The sequence below is a fragment of the Rhinolophus sinicus genome, chromosome 3 (assembly GCF_057876585.1).
Source record: "Rhinolophus sinicus isolate RSI-liver-muscle chromosome 3, RSI-T2T, whole genome shotgun sequence".
Taxonomy (NCBI): Eukaryota; Metazoa; Chordata; class Mammalia; order Chiroptera; family Rhinolophidae; genus Rhinolophus; species Rhinolophus sinicus.
The window spans coordinates 5,653,540-5,675,406 of record NC_142503.1 but is presented as its reverse complement, the minus strand read 5'-3'; the positions used below and the strand labels follow the sequence as shown (position 1 = coordinate 5,675,406).

The 21,867-nt window shown below is 45.3% G+C and overlaps 1 protein-coding gene across 4 annotated transcripts in view; it reads left to right on the top strand.

Annotated features, from left to right (window-relative positions):
• Positions 1-21,867, top strand: part of SEMA5A (semaphorin 5A) — a 421,628-nt gene that overhangs the window by 290,402 nt on the left and 109,359 nt on the right. For all 4 annotated transcript variants that reach the window (XM_074329094.2, XM_074329093.2, XM_074329090.2 and 1 more), the window contains 2 exons: positions 11,420-11,705; positions 16,266-16,401. In XM_074329094.2, the coding sequence (XP_074185195.1) occupies positions 11,420-11,705; positions 16,266-16,401 (422 nt within the window). The remainder of the gene's footprint in view (positions 1-11,419; positions 11,706-16,265; positions 16,402-21,867) is intronic.

Here is a 21,867-nt window from a genome sequence, read left to right as displayed (position 1 = left end):
TCGTATTCTTTTTCTTCAAGTCTTTAGACTGTGTACAAGGGGGTGACAACCACAGGAGCCAGTTAGTAAATGGCAATAAGAGAAAGAGGGCAGGTGTACACCGGGGGAGGTGGGAACTGTGGTGCCCAGTTCACTCGCAAGGGCAGGGCGGCCAGTACCTTTTTGCTGCCTCCTTCCCGAGGCAGTGCCCGGCCATGGTCTGATTTTTCTACAGAAGTCAGAAGTCTGGATTTTCTTGTGAAATCTCTGCTCTTTATAATACTGGTAACTAGCTCTTCTTAAAGACTGTGGGAACCAGCAGAGTAGGGACAACATACCTTCTTGAATTCAACCCCGGCCCCCAGTTTTCAGGTCAGCCTGAGTGCCTTCACCAGCCTTAGCAGTTGCTTCATTATCTGACCCCACCTTTCAGTCCCTGCCTCTTCTCCCTCCCTCTGTGTCCTCTGCCTAGAATCCCCTCACCACCCCCCACTCAGTTCTCCTGGCTCATTTCCTCGTATCCGCCAAGGGTCCTGTGCTCCACCAACAAGCCTTCCTTGACCTCTCCACGTCCTTCGTCTTCTAGGAGCCCAGGCACCCTCATTCGCATTTCTTCTCCTCACTACTTCAGACCCCCCACCCCTGTGGTTAGGGACTGTGCTCCGTCTGGTTTCACATGTGGCATCAGCTCATAGGTACAGGGTGGAGGTTTTGGCAGCAGAAAGATGTGAGGGTGAGTCAACACTCAGCCTTTGGGGTGTTCATTTGTCTCCCAATTCTCAGTTTCCTTATCTGCAAAGTGGAGATAACTAGCCAACTGGCCTGGCTGTCGTGTGAATGAATTGAGACAATGAAGAGATGATGAATATTAGTGTCTCGTACACAGCTACCGTATTTCCCCGAACATAAGCCCTCACAGGATTTTTCAGGAGGTCATCCCCTGAACATAAGCCCTAATGTGTTTTTTCTGGAGCTAAATTAATATAAGACCTGGTCTTATTTTCAGGGAAACACGGTAGTATTCAATAAATGGTGGTGATTACTGTGAAGTCCCATAGGCTGATAGGATATGTGACGTGTGGTTGACAGTGAATAAACGTCTGTTGACTGAGTGAATGGGTGAACGGTTTGCGCTCTGGTCCCTGAATGCCAGCCACCTAGCAGCCTACACTTTCTTCCTCTGTCCTGACGCTGAGATGCCTCCTCCGTGCTTTCCTGCTGTGCCACCTGCCGCCCCTCTGAGGCTGGCCTCTCCTGACCTTCCTGTCCTGCTGATACCACCTCTAGGTCCTCCAAGGCACATTCAGGACCTGCCCATCGCTGCCCACCCGTGGTCCCTCCACGTGTTCACGAGACTCAGGGCCACAGGAGGCTATCACTCCACTGACAGCTGCTCACATATCATGATAAATAGAACTCACATCTTTGCTCTGGGCATTGTCCCGTTTTTCCAACAGTTTTGTGTCCAGGAAAGAGAATTATCTCAGCAGGAGAGGTCAAGAGGAAAGCACCTACTAACCGTGGGCAACAAAATGTGGGGGCTTAGATGCAGTGCTTGTGCTTAAGTTGTGTGTAGACAACGTGCTTATACACAGACGCAGCCCTTGTCCACAATTCTATTACTTAACTTAGACATGGGGTGAACTCCCAACGTGGCTGTCACTGATGTGTCTTGTGTGCCTGTGCCAGCACCAAACTAGGCATCTTCCTGCCCAACCTCCTGCCAGGTGCAGCCCGCCACCGAGCAGCTCTCCCTGGCCAAGCCATACCTTCAGTGGCATTTTGGACAGTGCCTATGTTTGTTTCCTACGGTTATCAGAACAAAGCTCCACAAACTGTGGGACTTAAAATAGCAGCAATTTATTGTCTCAGAGTTCCGGAAGCCAGAGTCCAAAGTCAAGGTGTCGGCAGGATTGGTTCCTTCTCGGGGGCTCAGAGGAAAGGAGACTCTTCTAGCTTCTGGTGGCTGTGGGTGTTGCTTGGCTTGTGGCAGCATCACGCCAGTCTCTGCCTCTGTCTTTACATGGTTTCCTCCCTGTGTGTCTCTATGTCCTCATGTGGCCACCTTCACATAAGAACACCAGGCATATTGGATTAGGGACCCACATTACTCCAATGACCTCATATTAACTAATTATATCTGCAGTGATCCCATTTCCACATTTACAGGTACTGGGGGTTTGGATGTCAACATATATGTTAGGGGGATACAATTCAACCCATAACAGCATGCTAACCAAGAAATGCTTGAATGTCCAAACTATAAATTGCCGTATTGTATTTTTGGAGTAAATGTCTTAGGCTTTGCATTCCATGTGGTTTCCATTGCAGCTTTTCAATTCTGCTGTCTTAGGAGGGAAACAGCCATCTCGAAAGTGCAGATGGACACGTGGCTGTGTACGCATAAAACTTTATTTGTAGCCAACAGGTAGGATTTGGCCTGTGGGCTGTAGTTTGCTGGCCCCTGTTCTGTCTGGAAAGCTCTTTCCTTGGATAATCCACGTGGCCAGCTGCTTCAGCTCCTTCCAGTCTTTGCGCAAACACCACTTCTCAACAGGACCGCAGCTGAAGTCACACCCTCTCCCACCTAGCCCTCTTGGTCCCCTTTACCACATTCGGGTTTTAGCCTCAGCTGTTATGCTGTTTCAGTACCTCCTCCTTCCCTCCATTGGAATGAAAGTTCCCCGGTGGGTGGGTTTATCTCTTTTGTTCACTGGTGCATCTCGCATGCTTTCAAGAGCTCTGGGCACATAGTAAGCACCCAATCCATATTTTTTGAATAAATGAGTTAATAGATGAGTAGTTGATGCCTTTGTTTTCCCCACGAGTATATGAATTCCTTGAGGGCAGGGATTATGTGTGAGCAATCTTTGTGCTCAGCGTCTGCCTTACTGCCTGAAACACAGCTGAGGCTCCATCAACATTTGTTGAAAGGGTAGGACGTAAGCACACTTCACAAATAGCAGAAATATGAATGATGTTGTTAAACAAAGGGAATGGGGTGTATTAGTTGTAACCCAGAATTTAAAAAACAAACCAAAAAAAATGGGTTTATATGTTTGAAACTGACTCAGGTCCAAACATTTTAAAAAATGTTCTTTTTGCCATCTCCTTTGGACTCCAATTTTCAATTATTATTTATTCAGTCAGTGACCAAGGACAATGTGATTGATTGGATAATTTTCTGAAGGAATTTTGAAACATTGAGTTATGTGTTTGGTAATGAATACAAGTTTTAAAATCAGATTTTTCCCCTGTGCCAAAATCACTCTTAAAATAAATGTATGTGTTTAGAGAAACACCTTAACAACTTTAATGCATTAAAATACAAATTGCTAATGACCCTTATTAAATGATTACTGTAAGGCAGGATAATGAATGTTTAATGACCAATGCCTAAAATAGAGAAGCTATAAAACTTGACTTCAAGGAATGTGCAATGAAATTGGGGAATCAATAAACCCATGTCAAAGGGGGAAATGACATTTCCAAGCGAATAGTGGGCAAATTAAGTTTGGAGGTTGTGAGGGAACTGCATGCTTACACATCAATAAAACCTCGGTAAGGACTTGGAAAAACGAATTCATAAATTAACCTTAATAACTCAGCGTGGACATCTACATGGGCTCAATCTCATTAACACTCAGCAACCTGCTTATTTTCTCCTCTGGAGGAAATGTTTGCGAGTCTGCTGGGCTGTCCTGCTGAACTCCACAGGTTCCTCCATTCTCTGATATTCCAGCCATGACCTCACATGGAGGGAAAGGCACTTGAAATCCACAAGCATTCTCATTTTAGTAGTATCACTTTTTATTAGGTTGGTGCAAAAGTAATTGCGGAAAAAAAAAAAAGTAATTGCGGTTTCGAACCGTGAATTTTTAATCATTATAACTAGGCTCAAACACATCTTTATTAATCAAAACAGGAACGATTACAATCAACACATTTTTGCCAATGAGAAATAAGTTTGTTTATTCTTGTAGCATAAAAATTTGTGCTTTGGGATTCGATGAACTCTTGGAAAGCATTTTCTGCATCCTGCTGGTTGTGGAAGCGTTTTCCCTGCAAAAAGTTATCAAGATGCTTGAAAAAGTGTTAGTCGGTTGGCGAGAGGTCAGGTGAATAAGTGCATGAGGAAAAACTTCATAGCCCTATTCGTTTGACTTCTGAAGCATTGGTTGTGCGGCGAGCGCTCGGGCGTTGTCGTGGAGAAGAACTGGGCCCTTTCTGTTGCCCAATGCCGGGTGCAGGCGTTGCAGTTTTCGGTGCATCTCATCGATTTGCTGAGCGTACTTCTCAGATGTAATGGTTTCACCGGGATTCAGAAAGATGTAGTGGACCACCAAACAGTGACCACCAAAACAGTGGCAGCAGACCACCAAACAGTGACCATTCCCTTTCTTTGGTGCATGTTTGGCTTTGGGAAGAGCTTGGGAGCTTCTGTAGTCCTCTGTGCAACCTTCCAAGGCAGGTGACCTGGTCCTTATTTTACAGATGAGCAAGCTGAGGTTAGGGGGATTAGCCCCCTGAACCAGGGCCACACGGCGATGAGCAGCTGACCTAGGATTTGAACACAGGTCCCACTGCAGAGCTTACATCCTGCCCCGTCCACATGCTTCCAGCATCCCCCTTGTTTAGGCAACATGCTAGGAAACAGCTACATCCTAACCTGCCTCCATCTTTCCCTGGTGCTGTTTTTAGACCAGAGAAGAGGGATATGGGGATTTTGAAAATGGTAGAGAGTGTTTTCTTATAAAAGCTTGCAAGAGGAGATGGGATGAACTGGGGTTATTAAACCTAAAGCAGAAGAGCCTGTGGGGTAATGTAATGCAGCCCTTTATGGACACACAAGTTCGGCAGGTGACACAAGGTGAAGCGTGTGATTTGGTAGAATCTTCCAGGAGAATGGAAAGGCTGCCTGAGGCTTTGTGCTTGGACTGGAAAGAGAGAGCAGAATGGACAAGGCTATCTCTTGTGGCTTTGAGCTAGAGCATTTAGACGTGTAGCCGATGAATGAAGCTCCTGTAGACAGAAAGAGGGAGAATTCTAGGTGAGTGTGTTGGGCTCCAAGATACGTGCTCATGCAGAGGTGGCAATTCTCGGTTAGGGAAAGAGCGCAGGTCTCTGGTACGAGTCGCTCCTACTCGAATCAGCAAGTGCATGTGAAGAACGCATTTCAGTAGGGCTTGAAGAAGGAAGGAATCGAGTTTGCTGGAACCCTGTTCCTAGTCCCACTACGCGTGTTTCGGCAACAGCTTTCTTTCTGCCAGGTGCTCGGTGAGAGAAGGACCCGGGATCCAAGGCTCACTTTGCCGTGTCACCATTAGTGGTCCCTGACATAGGCCGCCCCTCCCCCTTTTACCTGACCCACACGCACAGGAATTTGGATCATAAGCTTTTCTCTAAAACTCTTCAGTGTCTCCTATGGCAGTGGGAATCTGCCACCTCTCTGTGGGTGACTCGCCTGGCCTTCTACTTCCTGCCCCGGCGATCCCTTCTGTGCCAACACAAGCGTCATTCCATTCCCAGCCACCCTTAGGGCCCTCTGTCCAGCTGTGCTCTCTTCTAGTGGCCCATTCCCCACCTCCTCTCTGCCCTTTCCTCTCCCTCCTTTCTGGTTCTCAAGTTCATCTCCCTGCCCTTGGCCCTCCTTGTCACCATCAGTGTGATTCCTGGCAGTCTGTGTCTTGTTTCTCTCCTCGTACTGTCCTTGGGGGCATGGATTGTAGGAGTCATTCCATTCTGGAATACTCAGTGCCCTGGCAGTCCCCGCAGTGAGTGGTCAGGAAGTCCCTGATGATGGAGGCGCCCTCTGGCTGCCACTGAAGTCCCTCTGGAGTGGGACCCCTGCAGCTGGTGTGGTTCCAGATCTGCGGAAAGGAACACAGACCCTAATTCGATATACAGAATGAAAGCTAATGACTCAACTTGTTCAGTGAACACCAACCTTGATGTGTTTACCGGTGTGGTTCTATTAATTTATATATTTATTATTTATGCATGTTATTTTATAATTTAAACAAACAGTGACCTATATTTTGATGAATACCAATCAAGGGCTAGTCACTTGGCATGTGTTGCCTTTGATTCTCGAGTGATGTCGCGTATTGGGTTCTGTACCCACCATCCTGAAAAGGAGGAAACAGAATCCATGTTGTTAAGTAGCTTGTGAAGTTCATACAGCCAGTAGGTGGAGGTATTGAGCCATCTATACATACGCCTCAGTGCTTGCTGTACGTACCTATGTGCCACACGCACAGATATGTTTATCTGTCATCATCTATCTATCCATCTTTCACTAGAAATCTTAGACAATGAACTTTACTACATCAATGGCTTTTAAACCACATTGTATTTAATTTAGTTACCCACTCATAGTAAATACCTAGATGAGGGGCGGCTGGTTGGCTCAGTTGGTTAGAGCGTGAGCTCTGAACAACAGGGTGGCTGGTTCGATTCCCACATGGACCAGTGAGCTGCACCCTCCACAACTAGATTGAAAACAATGACTTGACTTGGAGCTGCTGGGTCCTGGAAAACACACTGTTGCCCAATATTCCCCAATAAAAAAAAAATTAAAAAAAAAATTTGAAAATAAATAAATGCCTAGATGTATAGATTGACTTTGGAAGCCTCGCAGCACAGCTTCATGTAGCTGTGACAAGGTGAACAATGTGTACAGTAAAAGAGAGTCTGAAATCGAGGAATATATATGGAAATGGAGTTGGGACTGACTGACACCAACAGATTAGGGACCCAACCATCTCTGGCTAACCGTGTGTCATAGCTAAAAATTTCTTCCATTGACTCTTTTTTCTCTTTGTGGAATAGCTTGCGGTTTTAAAAACGCAGCACGGCTGTTTTCATGTTCCTCAAATGCTGATCACCGTTAAGCTTAATATATGCATGTTTGATTATTCATGATTATTGTGTGAAGTTCTGTTAAATATAAACTATTAGAAGAGAAATCAAGAGTAAATCATGAAATAATAATTATAGCCACCGTGCATTCAGATTTTACTCTGTACTTGTCTCTTGAATCCTTCCAGCACAGTAGGTGTTTTATGCCCCGAGTCGTCGCCCAAGATGAAGGAGCCGTCCAGATGTCAGCAGTCCACCCCCAGGTTTCAGGCTGGGCTGGGCAGAGCCATAGCCCCCGTGCCCCATGCCAGGCATTGTCCAACCTGCCTTTGGCAAGCGTGTCGAACAAGATGGCCTTTGTTTGCAAAATAATTAATGATAGACTTGGATTCTAGTTAGTTTTTTGTAGAGTAGGAAAATTGGAATTCCTTTTTGTTTTTACTGCCCTTTCTCGTCGATGTAGACCGGTATGTCTGCAGCAAGAGTCTATCGGTGGCTGGGTCCGTCATGCACTTGTACCATCTGAACATGGTGGATGCGGTGGGCACTGGGATGGGTGGAGCACAGGCCAGAAGAAGGCGTTTGGATGTTTAGCATCTGGCTGTCCATGGTCCCAGTCTTCTCCAGCGTGTGATGCTTCTGTTCTCATTACTGGTGTTCACTGACATTGTGGGTCTCCTCTCAGGACCCCTCCCATCTGCTTGATCACTGTGATGTCAGAAAAGGTGTAACATCGAAGTGCTAATGTCACGAAACACGAGTCTTCTTATCCCATGATGTGTTGTGCACAACACTGTCATCCACAACTCAGTGTGTGTTACAAGCATGAGAAAGCAGCGTCTTCGTGCATATACTTTAACGAGTTGACATATCCTCACGCCTGTTCTTATTCCAAATTAGCAGCACACCTTCCTCTGATCCTTTGTAGCTCTAACAATAATCATGAAGAGAGGACCCCTCACATCTCTCTTCCATGCGCTCGCATCATTGTAGACAAGAAGGCAATGCCTGATTTATAACTTGTTCAATTCACTCAGGAGTGACAGACACTGCTTTGTGGTGAGTTGCATTTTAATCAGAGACAGAACTTGAATAGTGGAAAGGAAACAATATGCATCTTATTATCCTGCCTGGTGAGAATCAAACATCCCCTCCATCCAGATTTATATCTATAAATGCAAGAGATATTTGGCTGTCTGTTTGACAATTACTTCTGCTTTTTTTGCTGTCTTTGGAAAAGGAACAGGAAGCTGGTTTCAAAAGGCTCTGCCTTCTAAGGATCGGAGCTTCCTGGCTGTGCCACAGGTCACAGGGTCAGGGGTCCATCAGCGTCCTGAGGGACCACGGCAGGGCAGCAGCATGTGCTTCCAAACGCAGTTCAGCATCCTGGCTAAAGGAACAGTGGTGAACTGGAGAACAACATACACTGCACACTGCGCACATGTTCTCCCCTTGTTTTCTCAGTGGGGAAATGTATTTCAGCATTTCTTTGAAAACTGCTCCTAGTCTCCCTGTCAAACAATTGGTTTAGGGCGGTTTGGAGAGATATTGGAGGTTCTCTGTGGAAAGAGGAAGCTGTGGACCGATCTGCTTGACGTTACTCCATGTCCCCTTTACATGCGGCATCTGTATTTGATTGTTCCGAGACGTGGACAATGAGCATGAAATAGAGGCCCTAACAGTCACGCGTGGGCGCTCTGGGGCTGTGGCAGCCACCATTTGAAACACCATCTCGGGGGCTGAGGCAATCCTTTCCCAGCAATATTCTTGTTTCATAAGCTCTTGGGTTGTTGGCTTCTTCCTCCTGCTTTGTCTTCTTTCCGTGTCGTTCCTGATGTCTCGAAGAGCTACAGGGTCCAGTTTCATCTGGGCATTTGTCTTCCCCTCTAGTCGGTTGTAAAACCTTCTGCCTCTCACTCCTGAGTAAACCTGTTCACCACTTTGGCTCCTAAGGCGTTGTCCAGAATTCCTCATCCTATTCTTGACTATTCTTAGCAGAATTGTTTATTCTCCTCCAATAAACAGCGTCGTGTGATGGCAAGTGTATGGGCTCTGAGGCTGGACTGTCTGGGTTGGGGGTATAAACCCCATCCCCTGCCCCCATTGCTAGTTGTGTGAACTTGGACAGATGAGTAAACCTGTGGGCTTTCGTGTTTGCATCTGTGAAACAGAAGAGGGACACAGCACCTGCCCCTATGGTTCCTGTGAGTTTCATGAGCACAGAACCAGGTACAGCGGCACTCTACAGGCATTTTTAAATTATAGACCCAACCTTGAGCTGGAAGAAACTATGACAGGTCTTTTTACCTTTGTAGCTTCTCATTTTCCTGCTCAAGACTTCCTACATTCCTGAGATATTTACCGTGTGTTCATGCTGTTTGTCCCCAACTTAGTAGTAGAAGTAAGCAGTTGGGAGGGTGTTTGGTAAATCTTGTGGACTCTGCCTCACACCTCATCCCCGTGTGCTGGGAACCCCAGTCCAGGGCAAGAGGCACCCAGTGCAGTGCTTCTGTCTTTGTTTTCTCCATTTAATATAAGGTATTTTGTTGTTGGTATTGCTGCCGATGACAGTTTTTTGTTTGTTTTCAGTACAGTGATCAAACTATAGCCTGGTTATATGAATTTAGGTGCAGGGCTTAGTCTGAAATGTTTGAGCCTTCTCTTTAGAATTAGACATACAGGTGAATGTTTTCTTCAGAAAGGAAATATAGTCTTGTACTTGTTCCATATTTAGACTTTTGGGGTATGGTACAGGAAGCATTTCTCTTTTGGAGCCTCATGGTGAACACAGATTTAAAAGTCCCCCCAATATTTTGCCTTATATTCCCAAAACCACAAGTCAGAGATATGTAGCCGACTGTTCCGTGAGCCTCTCTCCAGGATATTAAAGCATCCTGTAACAGTAAACATATCTGCTTTTCATCTCAGATGTTTTAATGCAATCCAGGGTTTGGTTTTATAAATGCCCATTTCAGGTGAAAGCAAAGTGATCTAAATAGTATGTTTGGCAGTTTTTGAATTAAAATCATTTCTTACTGAATTCTTTTTGTATTACTCAATGTTCTTAAATGACTTAAGAACAATATAATGGACTGAAGAGAAAAGCACATTGCATGTACAATTTAGAATATTTGTTACATTTTTAGAATGTGAAGTTGAATTAAACTGAAACATTTTGTAACGACATTGACTATATGTGTTGATCAAAACCTAGCAACAGTCTGTCTGGACCAAATAGTAGAATACTCAAAGCCACCTTCGTTTTAGCCTCTGCATCAATGTCTACATTTCAGATCTTAGTCGGTCTGTTGTGTGTCTCACTCGACATTAGTGGGTCATCTTGTAGCCAAACATATTTTTAGTTGTCCTGCCAATAACATGTCTATTGGTGCAATCTGATTGGACCTGGCAAAGTACAAGGTCAGTTGAATTGCCTCCAAAACTAATTGTCCCTGAAATGTGTCTTTGTGCATATACTTGTTGTGTGTGTGTTTCCATTAATTTTGAACACCAAAAGCTATTGCCACATTATCCTAATTGCACCATAAAATTCAGGTACTTGCGATAGAATGAAACACTTGTAGCAATAGAGAAAAGAGTAAGAATCAAACCTGTTCAGTAGAGTTTTGAAAAATAAACATTAGGGCAACATGAGGGCATCTGAAAGGGCATCGACTCTAGTATTGATGAGCTCAAACAGGAAGTTACAAAGATAACCCTTCCAATGATGTATATAAAATTCAGCCGCCAGTCTATATAATTCCTAAATTCCTCATGAGTTTGGCGACTAAGTAAAGGTTTTACCATACTTTTGTCATTTCTAAGTCTGTATTTTTAAGCTAATTTTGAGACCAAAACCCTGCAGGTCAGTAACTCAATCTCAATATATTACTTCCTTTCTCTACGTGGATTCCCCAGCAACCCAGAAAAAAGACAATAAGGGTTAATCCTCAGTGATGTGGTCACCATAGTAACGGAAATTGCTAAAGCTAATTCAGGACACTGATCACAGTTTCAATTTTGTTTCAGTTTCACAAACGGAAAACATTTTAAAGTCCTTAATAAAAGCACATAAATTATGTAAGTCATACATAGTATGTACGTAAAATCAAAGAATTTTGTTCTCTCATACACAAATGATATACTAGACTCCTATGTTCTGAACCACATTTTATCCTTTTAATCTTATTCTCTCTCTCTCTCTCTCTCTCTCTCTCTCTCTCTCTCTCTCTCTCTCTCGGTGACGTAGGACTATATGAATAAAGTAATAGATATTGCCTTAGAATTTTTATGCTGTGAATATTAGCTGCCCATTTTTGATGGTGTTGATGTCCTGTTAACTTGATGTTGCATTATGTCAAGATGCTCACCTGTGGAATTATGCTGGCGATTTCCTGCCATTTGGAGCTTGTGTGCCGAGTTCCACCCAGTAGCACAAATCATTCCATGCTCATAGGGCCTTCCATTCACCCTATAAGATGTCTGCACAAAACCAAGTCTCCTTGGAAGAGATACTGAGCAGGCAAGACATAAATATCATACGGATGTTGAGACTCTTCTTTTTTCCTGTTGTTTCCAGAACCAAACTTCGTGTCATCTTATGACATTGGGAATTTCACCTACTTCTTTTTCCGAGAAAATGCCGTAGAGCATGACTGTGGGAAAACCGTCTTCTCCAGAGCTGCCCGGGTCTGCAAAAATGACATTGGAGGGCGTTTCCTGCTGGAGGACACCTGGACCACGTTCATGAAAGCCCGTCTGAACTGCTCCCGCCCTGGCGAGGTCCCCTTTTACTATAATGAACTTCAGGGCACGTTCTTCCTGCCCGAGCTGGATTTGATCTACGGCATCTTCACCACCAATGTGTATGTAACTAGAAATAGTTGCTTTCCCTGCTCTTCTACTCATTCTCAATGAGTCTACTAGTTTTGGACCTTTGTGGTTTAAAAGTTGCTTTAAAAGAAATCTTTCTTATTTTACTGGGCCAGCAGCCTTTTTTTTTCTTTTTGTTTTCTTTTTGTTTTCTTTCTTTTTCTTTTTCTTTTCTTTCTTTTTTTTTGAGTATGATTAAATGTTATGCAAAGATCTATGATTTCTGAGGCTGGTATTAGGAAAATAAAACTAATCAAAATATTTTAATCATCAAATTATCCTACCATAAATTTTTCCTTCCTGATTGGCCAGGGTGTTCTGAAATGCTGGGACATATTAGATGCATTTTTTTCTACACGCATGTTATACATTTGCATGTAATGAAAGCAGTGTTGGAAAGTCTGATCTTTGAGATAATGTAACTCTTGCCTGAACGCCTGCTCATAAATGAAACACACATTCTCACTTTCCCACAGCTGCATTGTAAGCCATTGTGCTGCAGGATGGCTAAGTTAGCAGGCATTTCTAAAATGATGGTTATGCTTTTAAAATACTTCTGAAAAAATAATAGCATATTTTTTTTCTCTTGAGGGGAGATACTCCTAGCTTCAGAACTGACAGTATTGGACTACGTAAAGCATATGAAGTTTTCTGATCTTTCACTCATGCGAATCTGGGGGAGTGTAGATGACTCCACTCACTGTCCATTCTTAGCTAGTGGCTGTGTGCTAAGACTCAACAAGATCACACCCCAGCCCCAGGAGTCACAAATTGCATTGAGACTCTGAGACTCTGAGCTCCACTTTCCTCAACATTATCAGTGGTAATGGTAATTCTGCAGGGTGGGTTCTGATTTGAATCACCTTTGAAATCTCTAATCTGGGGACCTAACAATTTGGACAAAAGCCCAATATTTGTATCCCCAGTAAAGGGTCTGAATCAGGGTAGGTTGGAGATGCTGACAAATGAAGTAGGATGACCCACCGTCCTGGTTTGTCTGGGATTGTCCCAGTTTTAGCCTTGGGGACAGCCCTGCATTTAGGGAAACTTCTCAGTCCTGGGTGAGTTTGGAGACCCAGTCACCCTGCTTCTCATCTTTTTGACGTACGTTCTCATCTCTTCATAATCAGAAGCCTGCCCGCGGGTTGCGTTTCTAGACTAGAGTCTCTTTATCTGCATCGTAATTCCCTGTTGACAATTTCCTCCTGGTCTTTGCACTTCTGAGTTCATGTGTTAACGTTCGCTTGATAATAACGTTTACTCTATGAAGAGTCTTCTTACTGACATCGAGTTAGAAAAATAAGACTAAAATGGATGGCTTCCCACCTGCCCCCACCCCACCATGGCCACCTTTATTATAAATCTGGTTTTCAACCCCAGAAGTTATTTTCTGTACTTGATAAGTTTCTTTCCAAAAAATCAATGTAAAGTTTCGGGATTTGATTTTCTTTCCAAAACCTTGTTTAAGAAATAGTGTAGGCTGCACAAGATGAATGTTCCATAGATCAGTTGGCATCAAATTTACACCCAATGGGAGCTTGGCTTACTTAGCTGTTTATTCCCCCGGTCTGGGCAAAAATGAACAATTTAAAAAGTTATGTAACTACTGTATCTGGACCATGCCAAGATGGTGAATGGTCAACTTAGATACTCACAAAAATAAGTTGCAGACAATTCCAGACTATTTGTTTTGTGATGTAGACACCCACCTGTGGGAAGTCATCCAACACGTAGCATCTGTACTAGCAGAGGCAGCGTCACTGAATCTTCTTCCCTTTCTCTCTCGAATCCTTCTTCTCCCTGGATCTGGGAAATGACAGATGGAAATATATCCATCTCTGATCCCACAGTATGTTCCACCTCTCACCCTCTCCTGTCTCAACCTTGATCTTAGCCTGTCAACAGATGACCATCTTCTTGACAAGCCTTGTTCTAAACTGAACGGAAATGACGATCAGAGGTAGCCAGTTATTTCCTATCTCTGAATGAGATGCCCATAAAATGCTACGGCTAGCTTTCTGGTGCTTTTGCTCAGAATTTTGGGTTGTCTCTGTGTATTTGTCCAGGTCTGTCAGCACTGGGAAATGGCGGTAAAGTTACTGTTCTAATGCTGCCTGTCCCTGGGGCTGTGTAGTTTTCTCAACACTGTGGCCATGAGTGGGGCTGCAGGACCTGGGATTCTACTGCAAAGAGTCTCTGAAGGCTTAGCCTTTGTTTTATGGGATATGTAAAAACGGTGGCTCACAGATAGTAAATGGTGGGGGTGGGGATGGGGAAGGGTGAAGGTTTTGATTTCTCTTCCCTCCTCAGGGTATGAAGACCTAGGAGAATGTCTCTGTTTTTCTCCCTGTGACTCCAGTAGACTAAGGAAGCAAACTTTAAGTTCCCCTGTATTGGGCTCACCAAGGGGTCCTACTTCCACTTTTACCTGCCGGGGCTCTGAACAAGTTCAGAGGTAAAATGCAGCATTGAATGAAGGCCCCAGTATGACTGCAATCACTGATAGAGGCTTGGTGGCGATAGTAGGTCTGTTGACCCAGTAGGTTTCTGAGCACCAACCCCAGCTTCAAGGAGACTCAGCCAGAAGGTCATGATAGTCTAGGCCTGGGCTGGCCTCACCTGCCTGCTGGGATGGGGAGGAGGAGGAGGGTATATAACTCTGGCAGGCAGGGCCATCCCAGGAGGAGGGCGAGGAAGGACCACCATGGAGTCACCTGTGCCCTTTCTCCACACACCTCTCAGATCACAACAAGTGAAAGGGCAGAGGGAGGGCAGAAGGTTGTGTGTGTGTGTGTGTGTGTGTGTGTGTGTGTGTGTGTGTCATTGGCACTCTACTCACCAGAAGTTAGGAGTAAGTGTTCCCCAACACCTGTCAGAGATGCTAGCACTGGCTGCCTCTGGGCATCCCGGGACTCCAGGCTGAGAGCAGACACTGGCCCCACCTGGTTCCCAGGGAGTGAATGCAGTGAACTGAGAAGTGGGGTGCAGCAGGAAGGGGAAGGCGCCCAGCAACAGGGTCATGGGCGTGAACACGGAGACCTCTGCAAAGCCCCTGCTTTACTTCCCCTCAGGCTGTGACTTGGACTAAGTGACTTCCCTTTGCCTCTGGTTTTTGTCTGTAAAATCTGGCTGGTCTCAGTCTATAGGTTCCCTGTGAGAAGTAAGAGGACCCCTGCCAAGCGCTTAGCAGAGGGTTTGGGGCATTATTATTACTAATCCCCCCTCCCACACACACACACACAACTGTCACCGCCAGGCCCAAGGTGGCCTCGGTAGAATCCCTCCTGTGTGTCTGGCCTTTTTGCTCTGCATAGTAGTTTTCTTCTTCTTCCTAAAGTCTAGTCACATGTTCAGAAGCTAATTCTTCCTTGTGCTTTTTGACTTCTCACATTCTTCTTTTCTGAGGGTAATGTAAGAATTCACCAGCAGTGGAGGTAGGCATACTTCCTGCCATTTTCTCCTCTGTGCTGGAACTTCGAGAGAAACACAGGTCCCTGCCCTCAAGCCTCCTACCTTCCCATGGATGTGGTTTTAATACCGTCCACACAGAGCTCTAAGAAAAGATTCAAAATCCTGGTCTTTGGAGCGGGACTGCCTGGGGTTCAAGTTCAACTCCCCCAGTTAGTAGCTGGGTGACTTTCGGCAGGTGTCTTGACCTCTCTGGGCCCCATTTTCCTTATTAGTGACGGTCCCTTACCTTAGGGAGATTGAATGAATTGGAATTTGTAGAGCCTGTAGAAGGATGTGTAGCACCCAATCAGTGTTCGTCAGATAAACTGAGTGTACTGCAGATATTGCTGTTTTAGAGTTCCTGTGATTCAGGGAAAACAGTGGATGAACGGACTTATATTGACTAAGAGCAATAACATGAAAATTTAAAACCAGAGCTGCGCTCAGAAAGCAGATTTATTTAACCAAAAGAAGCATTTTGCCCTTTGCACACTTAGTAAAAGGCACCAAACTTCTGAGGGCGCCTCACTTGGAGCTTGAGTTCCAAACTATGGTGTCAAGATTTCCTGTCAGGGCCATCTCAGATTTTTCTGACAGGCACTTTTTGCAAAATGCTTTTACTTGATTTTTTTTTAAAGGTTTACAGATAAGCACACATATCTGGGGATTAAAAATTAAGCACCAGCCTGCCCCACTGCCCCCTGAAGGAGCCCGGTAAGCAGGCGGGAAGGGAGCTGTGCCAGGCTGAGCGGTGAGAAGCTCCAGCACCTGGATGAGAAAGTCTTTTTCCTCCAGAATTTAAACGTGTAACATACAGCTCTTCCAAATCCTTTGTCACTCCGGCTGTGGCTGAGTGAATTAATCCCCTCTGGGAGGGTTACAAGTGTCATAGCCGCTAAACATCCTTGTTTCTGAACTGAAGCATTTGTTCCTCCCCTAAGAAACCATTCTGTGCTCCCACTTCATCCCTGGCGTGTTCAGGAGCCTGTGACCTTGAGTTTCTGCAGAAGGTGCAGGCTCTGGGTGGTGCGCAGGGCTGTGGGGAGGGCGGCGGTCGCTGCCGGGCCTCTGACCCTCCCGCTTTCTCTTCCTTGGCTGCCCAGGAACAGCATCGCGGCCTCTGCTGTGTGCGTCTTCAACGTGAGTGCCATCTCGCAGGCTTTCAACGGCCCCTTCAAGTACCAGGAGAACTCCCGCTCCGCCTGGCTGCCGTATCCCAACCCCAACCCCAACTTCCAGGTAATTTCAGGGGGCAAAGGGGAACTCCGTCAGTCATCCCCCCGAACGATGTGGAAACCTCATGAGTCAGGCTGGGACCCCTCCCACCTCGGGACCTGGCACCTGCACCGGCAGCTGTGAGGTCCCGCGACCCCTCATGGGACAGTCCCACACTCAGCTTGGCTCCTGTGAATAAACTCAGGCCTTTTGTCAGCTGAGGGGCCTGGACCAGAAAAGGCCTTTTGTCATGTGTGACGCCTGAGGCTAGACTGAGAAAGGCTAGTACAATGCAGAGGTTTGGGCATCCAAGCTTCCATTATTACTAATGATGGTGGACTCCGTGTCCCCAGAAGCTCTAATCCCTAATGAATGATGCCATGATGAATGGGGCTCAGGGCACAGAGCAGTGGAGACACACAAACAGAATCCGAGCTCTAATTGGCGAATGTAGCGAGATTTCCTATTAGTGTAAATGGGGTGCGATGGGCAGCTGTAGGGGAAGGAGAGCAGATGGAGGCCGTTCATTCATAAAACACAAAGTTATAGATGTTTGAGCTACACAGGGCTCTGTACGGCATTTACTCCCGTCTCCCAACGTGCAGGGCAAGGTGAGACACAGTGAGATCCAGCGACTTCCTCGTGTTTGGTCGGTCAGCAGGTGTATGAATCTGCCTGGCCGCCGTAACACAGTGCCACAGGCCGGAGGACTTAAGAGAAATGTGTTTTCTCCCAGTTCTGGAGGCCAGAAGTCCATGATCAAGGTGCCGCCTGGTTCTGTGTCTGGTGAGGGCCCCCTGCCTGACTGCCTTCATGCTGTGTACTTATGTGGCCGTTCCTTGGTGCACTTGTGGGACTGGCGCCCCACACTTATGACCTCATTTAACCTTAATGACTTCCTTAGAGGCTCCACCTCCAAATAAAGCCACATCGAGGGTTAGGGCTTCAACATAAGACTTTGCGGGAGATGAAAGCGTTGAGTCCATGACAGCAGACTTCCCTTGAGGGCCTGTCTTCCGACAAGAACGTTCATGAGGTCACCGTTCTCCTCGTGGGTGTAAGGTTTAGCACCACACAGTTCCAAACAGTGCTCAGTGGCTCATGGCTCATGCTACATGCCGGCAGCAGTGCTGTGGTCCGTAGCAACTTCTCCCCCACACAGACAAGGGCGTTCAGCTTTAGGGCAGATAATCTGGCCAAAGACACTGGATCAGTGGCTAAGTGGGGATCCCCACACCCGTCCGCAGATGCAAAGCCCCAACCTCTTCTGACTAAAGGACCCTGACTACTTACTTAGTTACCTGAACTAATCAGTGCCAGACCCAGGTCCTGTATCCAGGCTTCCAAAGTCTGGTTAGTTTGTCATCCGAACCCATAACACCTTTGGCATTTGAGAAAACTGTGGGTACGGAAAGGTTCAATTCTTTTACACTGTACTTGGACTTTGGCAGAGACCCTTCAATTCTAATTGTTTTGAAAGAGTTGTTTGTACTTTTTAAAGAGCATAGGCTTGGGGTTAAGACGGATGGCTCACACATCCTCTGTTACCATTTACTGCTTTATATAGGGCACGTTATTCAGCAACTTCCGTCTCATGTTTTCATCCGTACCGTGAGGAAGGAGGGATACACATGCACAGCACTATTTTAGGACTAAATTTTGATAATGTCAATGAATGTGCATTGTGTACTGTTTAATGGACATGACGGAGTTCTCTGAGGGACCATTCACTGGGTGCAGTCTGGGTGTCACACATTGTAAATGCTTCATGTACTTCATTGTGTTTCCTCCTCTCAGCAAGTCTGTGACGTGGGCATCCTTAGCCACACTTGATAAATCAGGAAACTGAGTGATCAGATTTATGTTTATGATCCCAGACGTGCTCATAAGTAAGTCCAGTACTAGAGAGAGGAAACCCTGTTCTGAGTCAGGTGAACTCACAGTTTGGTGGGAACCACACATGCGGTAGTCACTTTTCCTGATGACATGTAGGGCTTATGGTTTACATATTTATTAACTGAGCAGTGACTCGATCCCTCCACCGAGTCTCTGAACCTAAATCCCACCTTTGTTCCCAGATGATGGGGTGAAACATGACCATGTAAAAAGGTGCTTCACAAAATCCTGAAGGTGAAATATACCATTCCCTTTTAAGAAAGTCCAGTGTAAAATCCTGAAGTTTAAAAAAATATATAACAAAGATGCTCCTTAAATTTATAGTGTACTTTTAACGTCCTGATGCTCCTACGACAAAATTCTTCACAATGAACAGTGACTTAAAAAGCTCTGTGATACCTTTCCACCTCCAGGCCATGCGTAACTTCTTGCTCCTCGGTCTGGATATATTTGTAGCACACAGCAAATCCCCTCATCTCCGAAGGCCATGGGCATCTGGTTTTGTAATGCCAGTGTCACACTGAAGGGCTTACTCACATTGATGAGGTGGGAGTAGGTCTGTGCAGTATAATAAATGAAGCGTGTAGAAACTCGCATAGCTGAGCTTGCCTGCCTTCCTTGGGCAGAATGCAAGGTTTGAGGGGAACTGGAGTTAGAGACTGGTGATTCTTTGTACAACTCCTAGCACAAATATGTAGCGAGTGTTTTCTTCTGGCTTACCCAATTTGATAACCATGCTAGCATAGAGCATCCTTCCTGACATTCATGGGACCATCTAGGCTGGCGTAGAGTGGGAATGCCACTCTTAGTCTGAACGGAGGATCCCTCCGCTCGTCGTGTAGAAAAGGTCTATGTTTGCAGTAACCAACACTGAGAAGTGGTTAGATTGTTTTAGTCTTGTTTGTGTACTGACATTTGGGATTTTAGGCAGCACTCATATGCTAGAAGTAGCTAATTAATGAAAGGAGCAGAGACACGATTGAGGCTCAGGAAGAAGAATTCGTCAGGAGGACAGTACAGAATCTTTCAAGATTTAATATGGACGTCTCAACTGAAAACGATAACGAAACAACTCCTGTGTATCCGTTGCCATCTGGAAAGCACTGTAGATGGTGTTGTAGGATCTGACCCTGCTAGAGGCTGCAGCCGACACAGTCATCTGAACCCTCGGCCTCACTAAGAAAATCATTAGAACTAACAGAAAATACCATCCAGACCCAGTAGCATAGCTGGGATAGGACAGACTATGCAATTATTTTTTAGTTTTGATTAGCATCCATCAAAAATAATGGAGCCAAAATGGACAAGAGACCCTTAACAGTGGTCAAGCAGATGAGGAGGACTTTTCTGGAGGATCATATAAAGGGACTTAACAGTGTCATCAGGACACTGTGATACATAATGCATGTTTGCAGCAAGACGGGAGGAAGGGTACCCTGAACATCGGCACCCTTAGTGTGAGGTTACGTGATTGTGGACTTGTGAGCTAAGATGCACCTGTGAGCTAGGGTGAGTATGGATCTGTTGCCCTTGAAAAAAATAACAAAAACTGCAAGTATTATTGTATTTAAAATTAGTAGAATTGTTTTCCTTATTCTGTTCAGAGGTGTTAGCAAGACAACCATTGTGGGTTGTAAGCCACATTAGGACAATAACTGTATCTTTACTACTTTTATTGTTTTCCTATTGTACAGGGTCCCCAGAGTGTCACACAGACACGGGGAGAGCCCAGTATATAAGGCGCAACTCCAGAATTTGCAGCTCATTAGAGAGCTAGGTGGGTTACTTAGGATCTAATAAATATATACTGTAAATTCAAATAGCTTTCAAAATATTTGAAAAAGAATCCTTGGGTGACATATTTATTATAGGCTAGAAAAAGAGGCTAAGACTTTGTAGAGTGTAGTTCCAAACCAGTTTTTGGCTCATGATTTGGGCCAATTCCAGGGTGTGGGAGTTTTTCCCATCCCTCCAAGCAATATTCCAACACCATCTGGGTGCCCTACAATTCAGCTCCATTCTGACACCACCTACCTGCAGATAGAATTAGATCCCACAGGTTAAAGCCTCCCTCTCCCCTTCTCTGGATGACAATCTCAAGCCCAGGTTTTCAATCTTGCTTGTGACCAATCTACTGTAGACGTTATAGATCAGAGGTTCCAACCATCCCCTCCTTGAGTTCTATTAATTTCCTCCAGCGGCTCACGGAACTCAAAGAAACATTTTACTTATTAGATTACCAATTTATCATCTAAGGACATAACTCAGGAACAGCTTGATGAAAGAGACATATTGGACAAGGTGAGGGGAAAGAGCTTGTATGCGCTCTCCAAGCACGTCACTCTCCCAGCACTTCCACGTGTTTTCCAACCCAGGAGCTTTCTGAAACTCCCTGAACCTCATCAGTTTGGGGTTTTATGGAGGTTTCATTCCCTAGGTTTGATTGATTAAATCATTGGCCATTGGTGATGAAAATAAAACTCCAGCCCCTGTCCCCTCCTCAGAGGGCAGTGGGATTAAAAGTTCCAACCCTCTAATCACATGTTTGGTTCCTCTGGCAACCAGCCCCCATCTTTAGGTGCTTTGCAAAAGTCACCTCATTAACGCAACAAAAGACACCTTTTTCCCTGTCATCACTTAGGAAATTCCAAGATTTTCAGAAGCTCTGTGCCAGAAACTGGGAAGAAGACCAAAGGTGTTTTTTCTTATTATAAATCACAGTATCACAGGTTTATGACTTAAATAAGACAAAGGATCCAGGAGTAAAATCGTGTCGTCAGTGGTCTTGCTATGCAGCTCCAGCTCACTGAGGCCTCCCGGTCTTCCAGCTCTCCAGATTCCTCAAGAACAGTGAGAGGTTCTCAGCTTTATGTCTCCAGATTTTTATGCCAATCAAAGAAAACAACTGTGTGTACAAAACAAAACTTGTGTGCAACACCTCACCCAGCAGGCAGATAGCTGCTTGCTACCTGTACCTATGTACTGCCATCGATTCCAGGAAAACAGCCAAACGCCCAGTCATTCTCAGAACTAGAATCCACGTGTGTAGACTTCAGACCAAGTCCTGTAGAGCTCTCTCTCACTTTGTAACATATTGGTTAACAGACAATGACCCAGTCCTCCAAGTATTACTATTAAATCAACTAGCTATGTCAAATCTCCTACACAGCCCCCTGCCCCAACACCAACTGCTAGAGTATTCACCTGTTGGTTCCTTCCTTCCTTTATTTATTCATTCATTTCCCCCTGGCCACCATGGCTCAAAGGACCCTAGAATTACTGTCCTGCTACTCGATGAATGCACTGACCATTTGCCAAGGTCAAATGGCTTCTCTGTGCCAGGCACGCTGTCTCCTGCCCTGTCATTTACAAGCCCCTGCAATTAATTTACAAATGCTCTCCACTGGTTATCTCAGTCAGTCTCACACAGCCCTGGGAAGTGAGCAGAATAAGTGTTTTTTTTTCTCCTCACTTTATAGGCAGTGATGTTACTGGTCCAAAAGTTTTGTGTACCCAACACTTCAAAGGGCCAATACTGAAAACATCAGAGTCTGGAGTAAGGAGAGGTTTATTGATGGAGAAGGCACCCAGTCA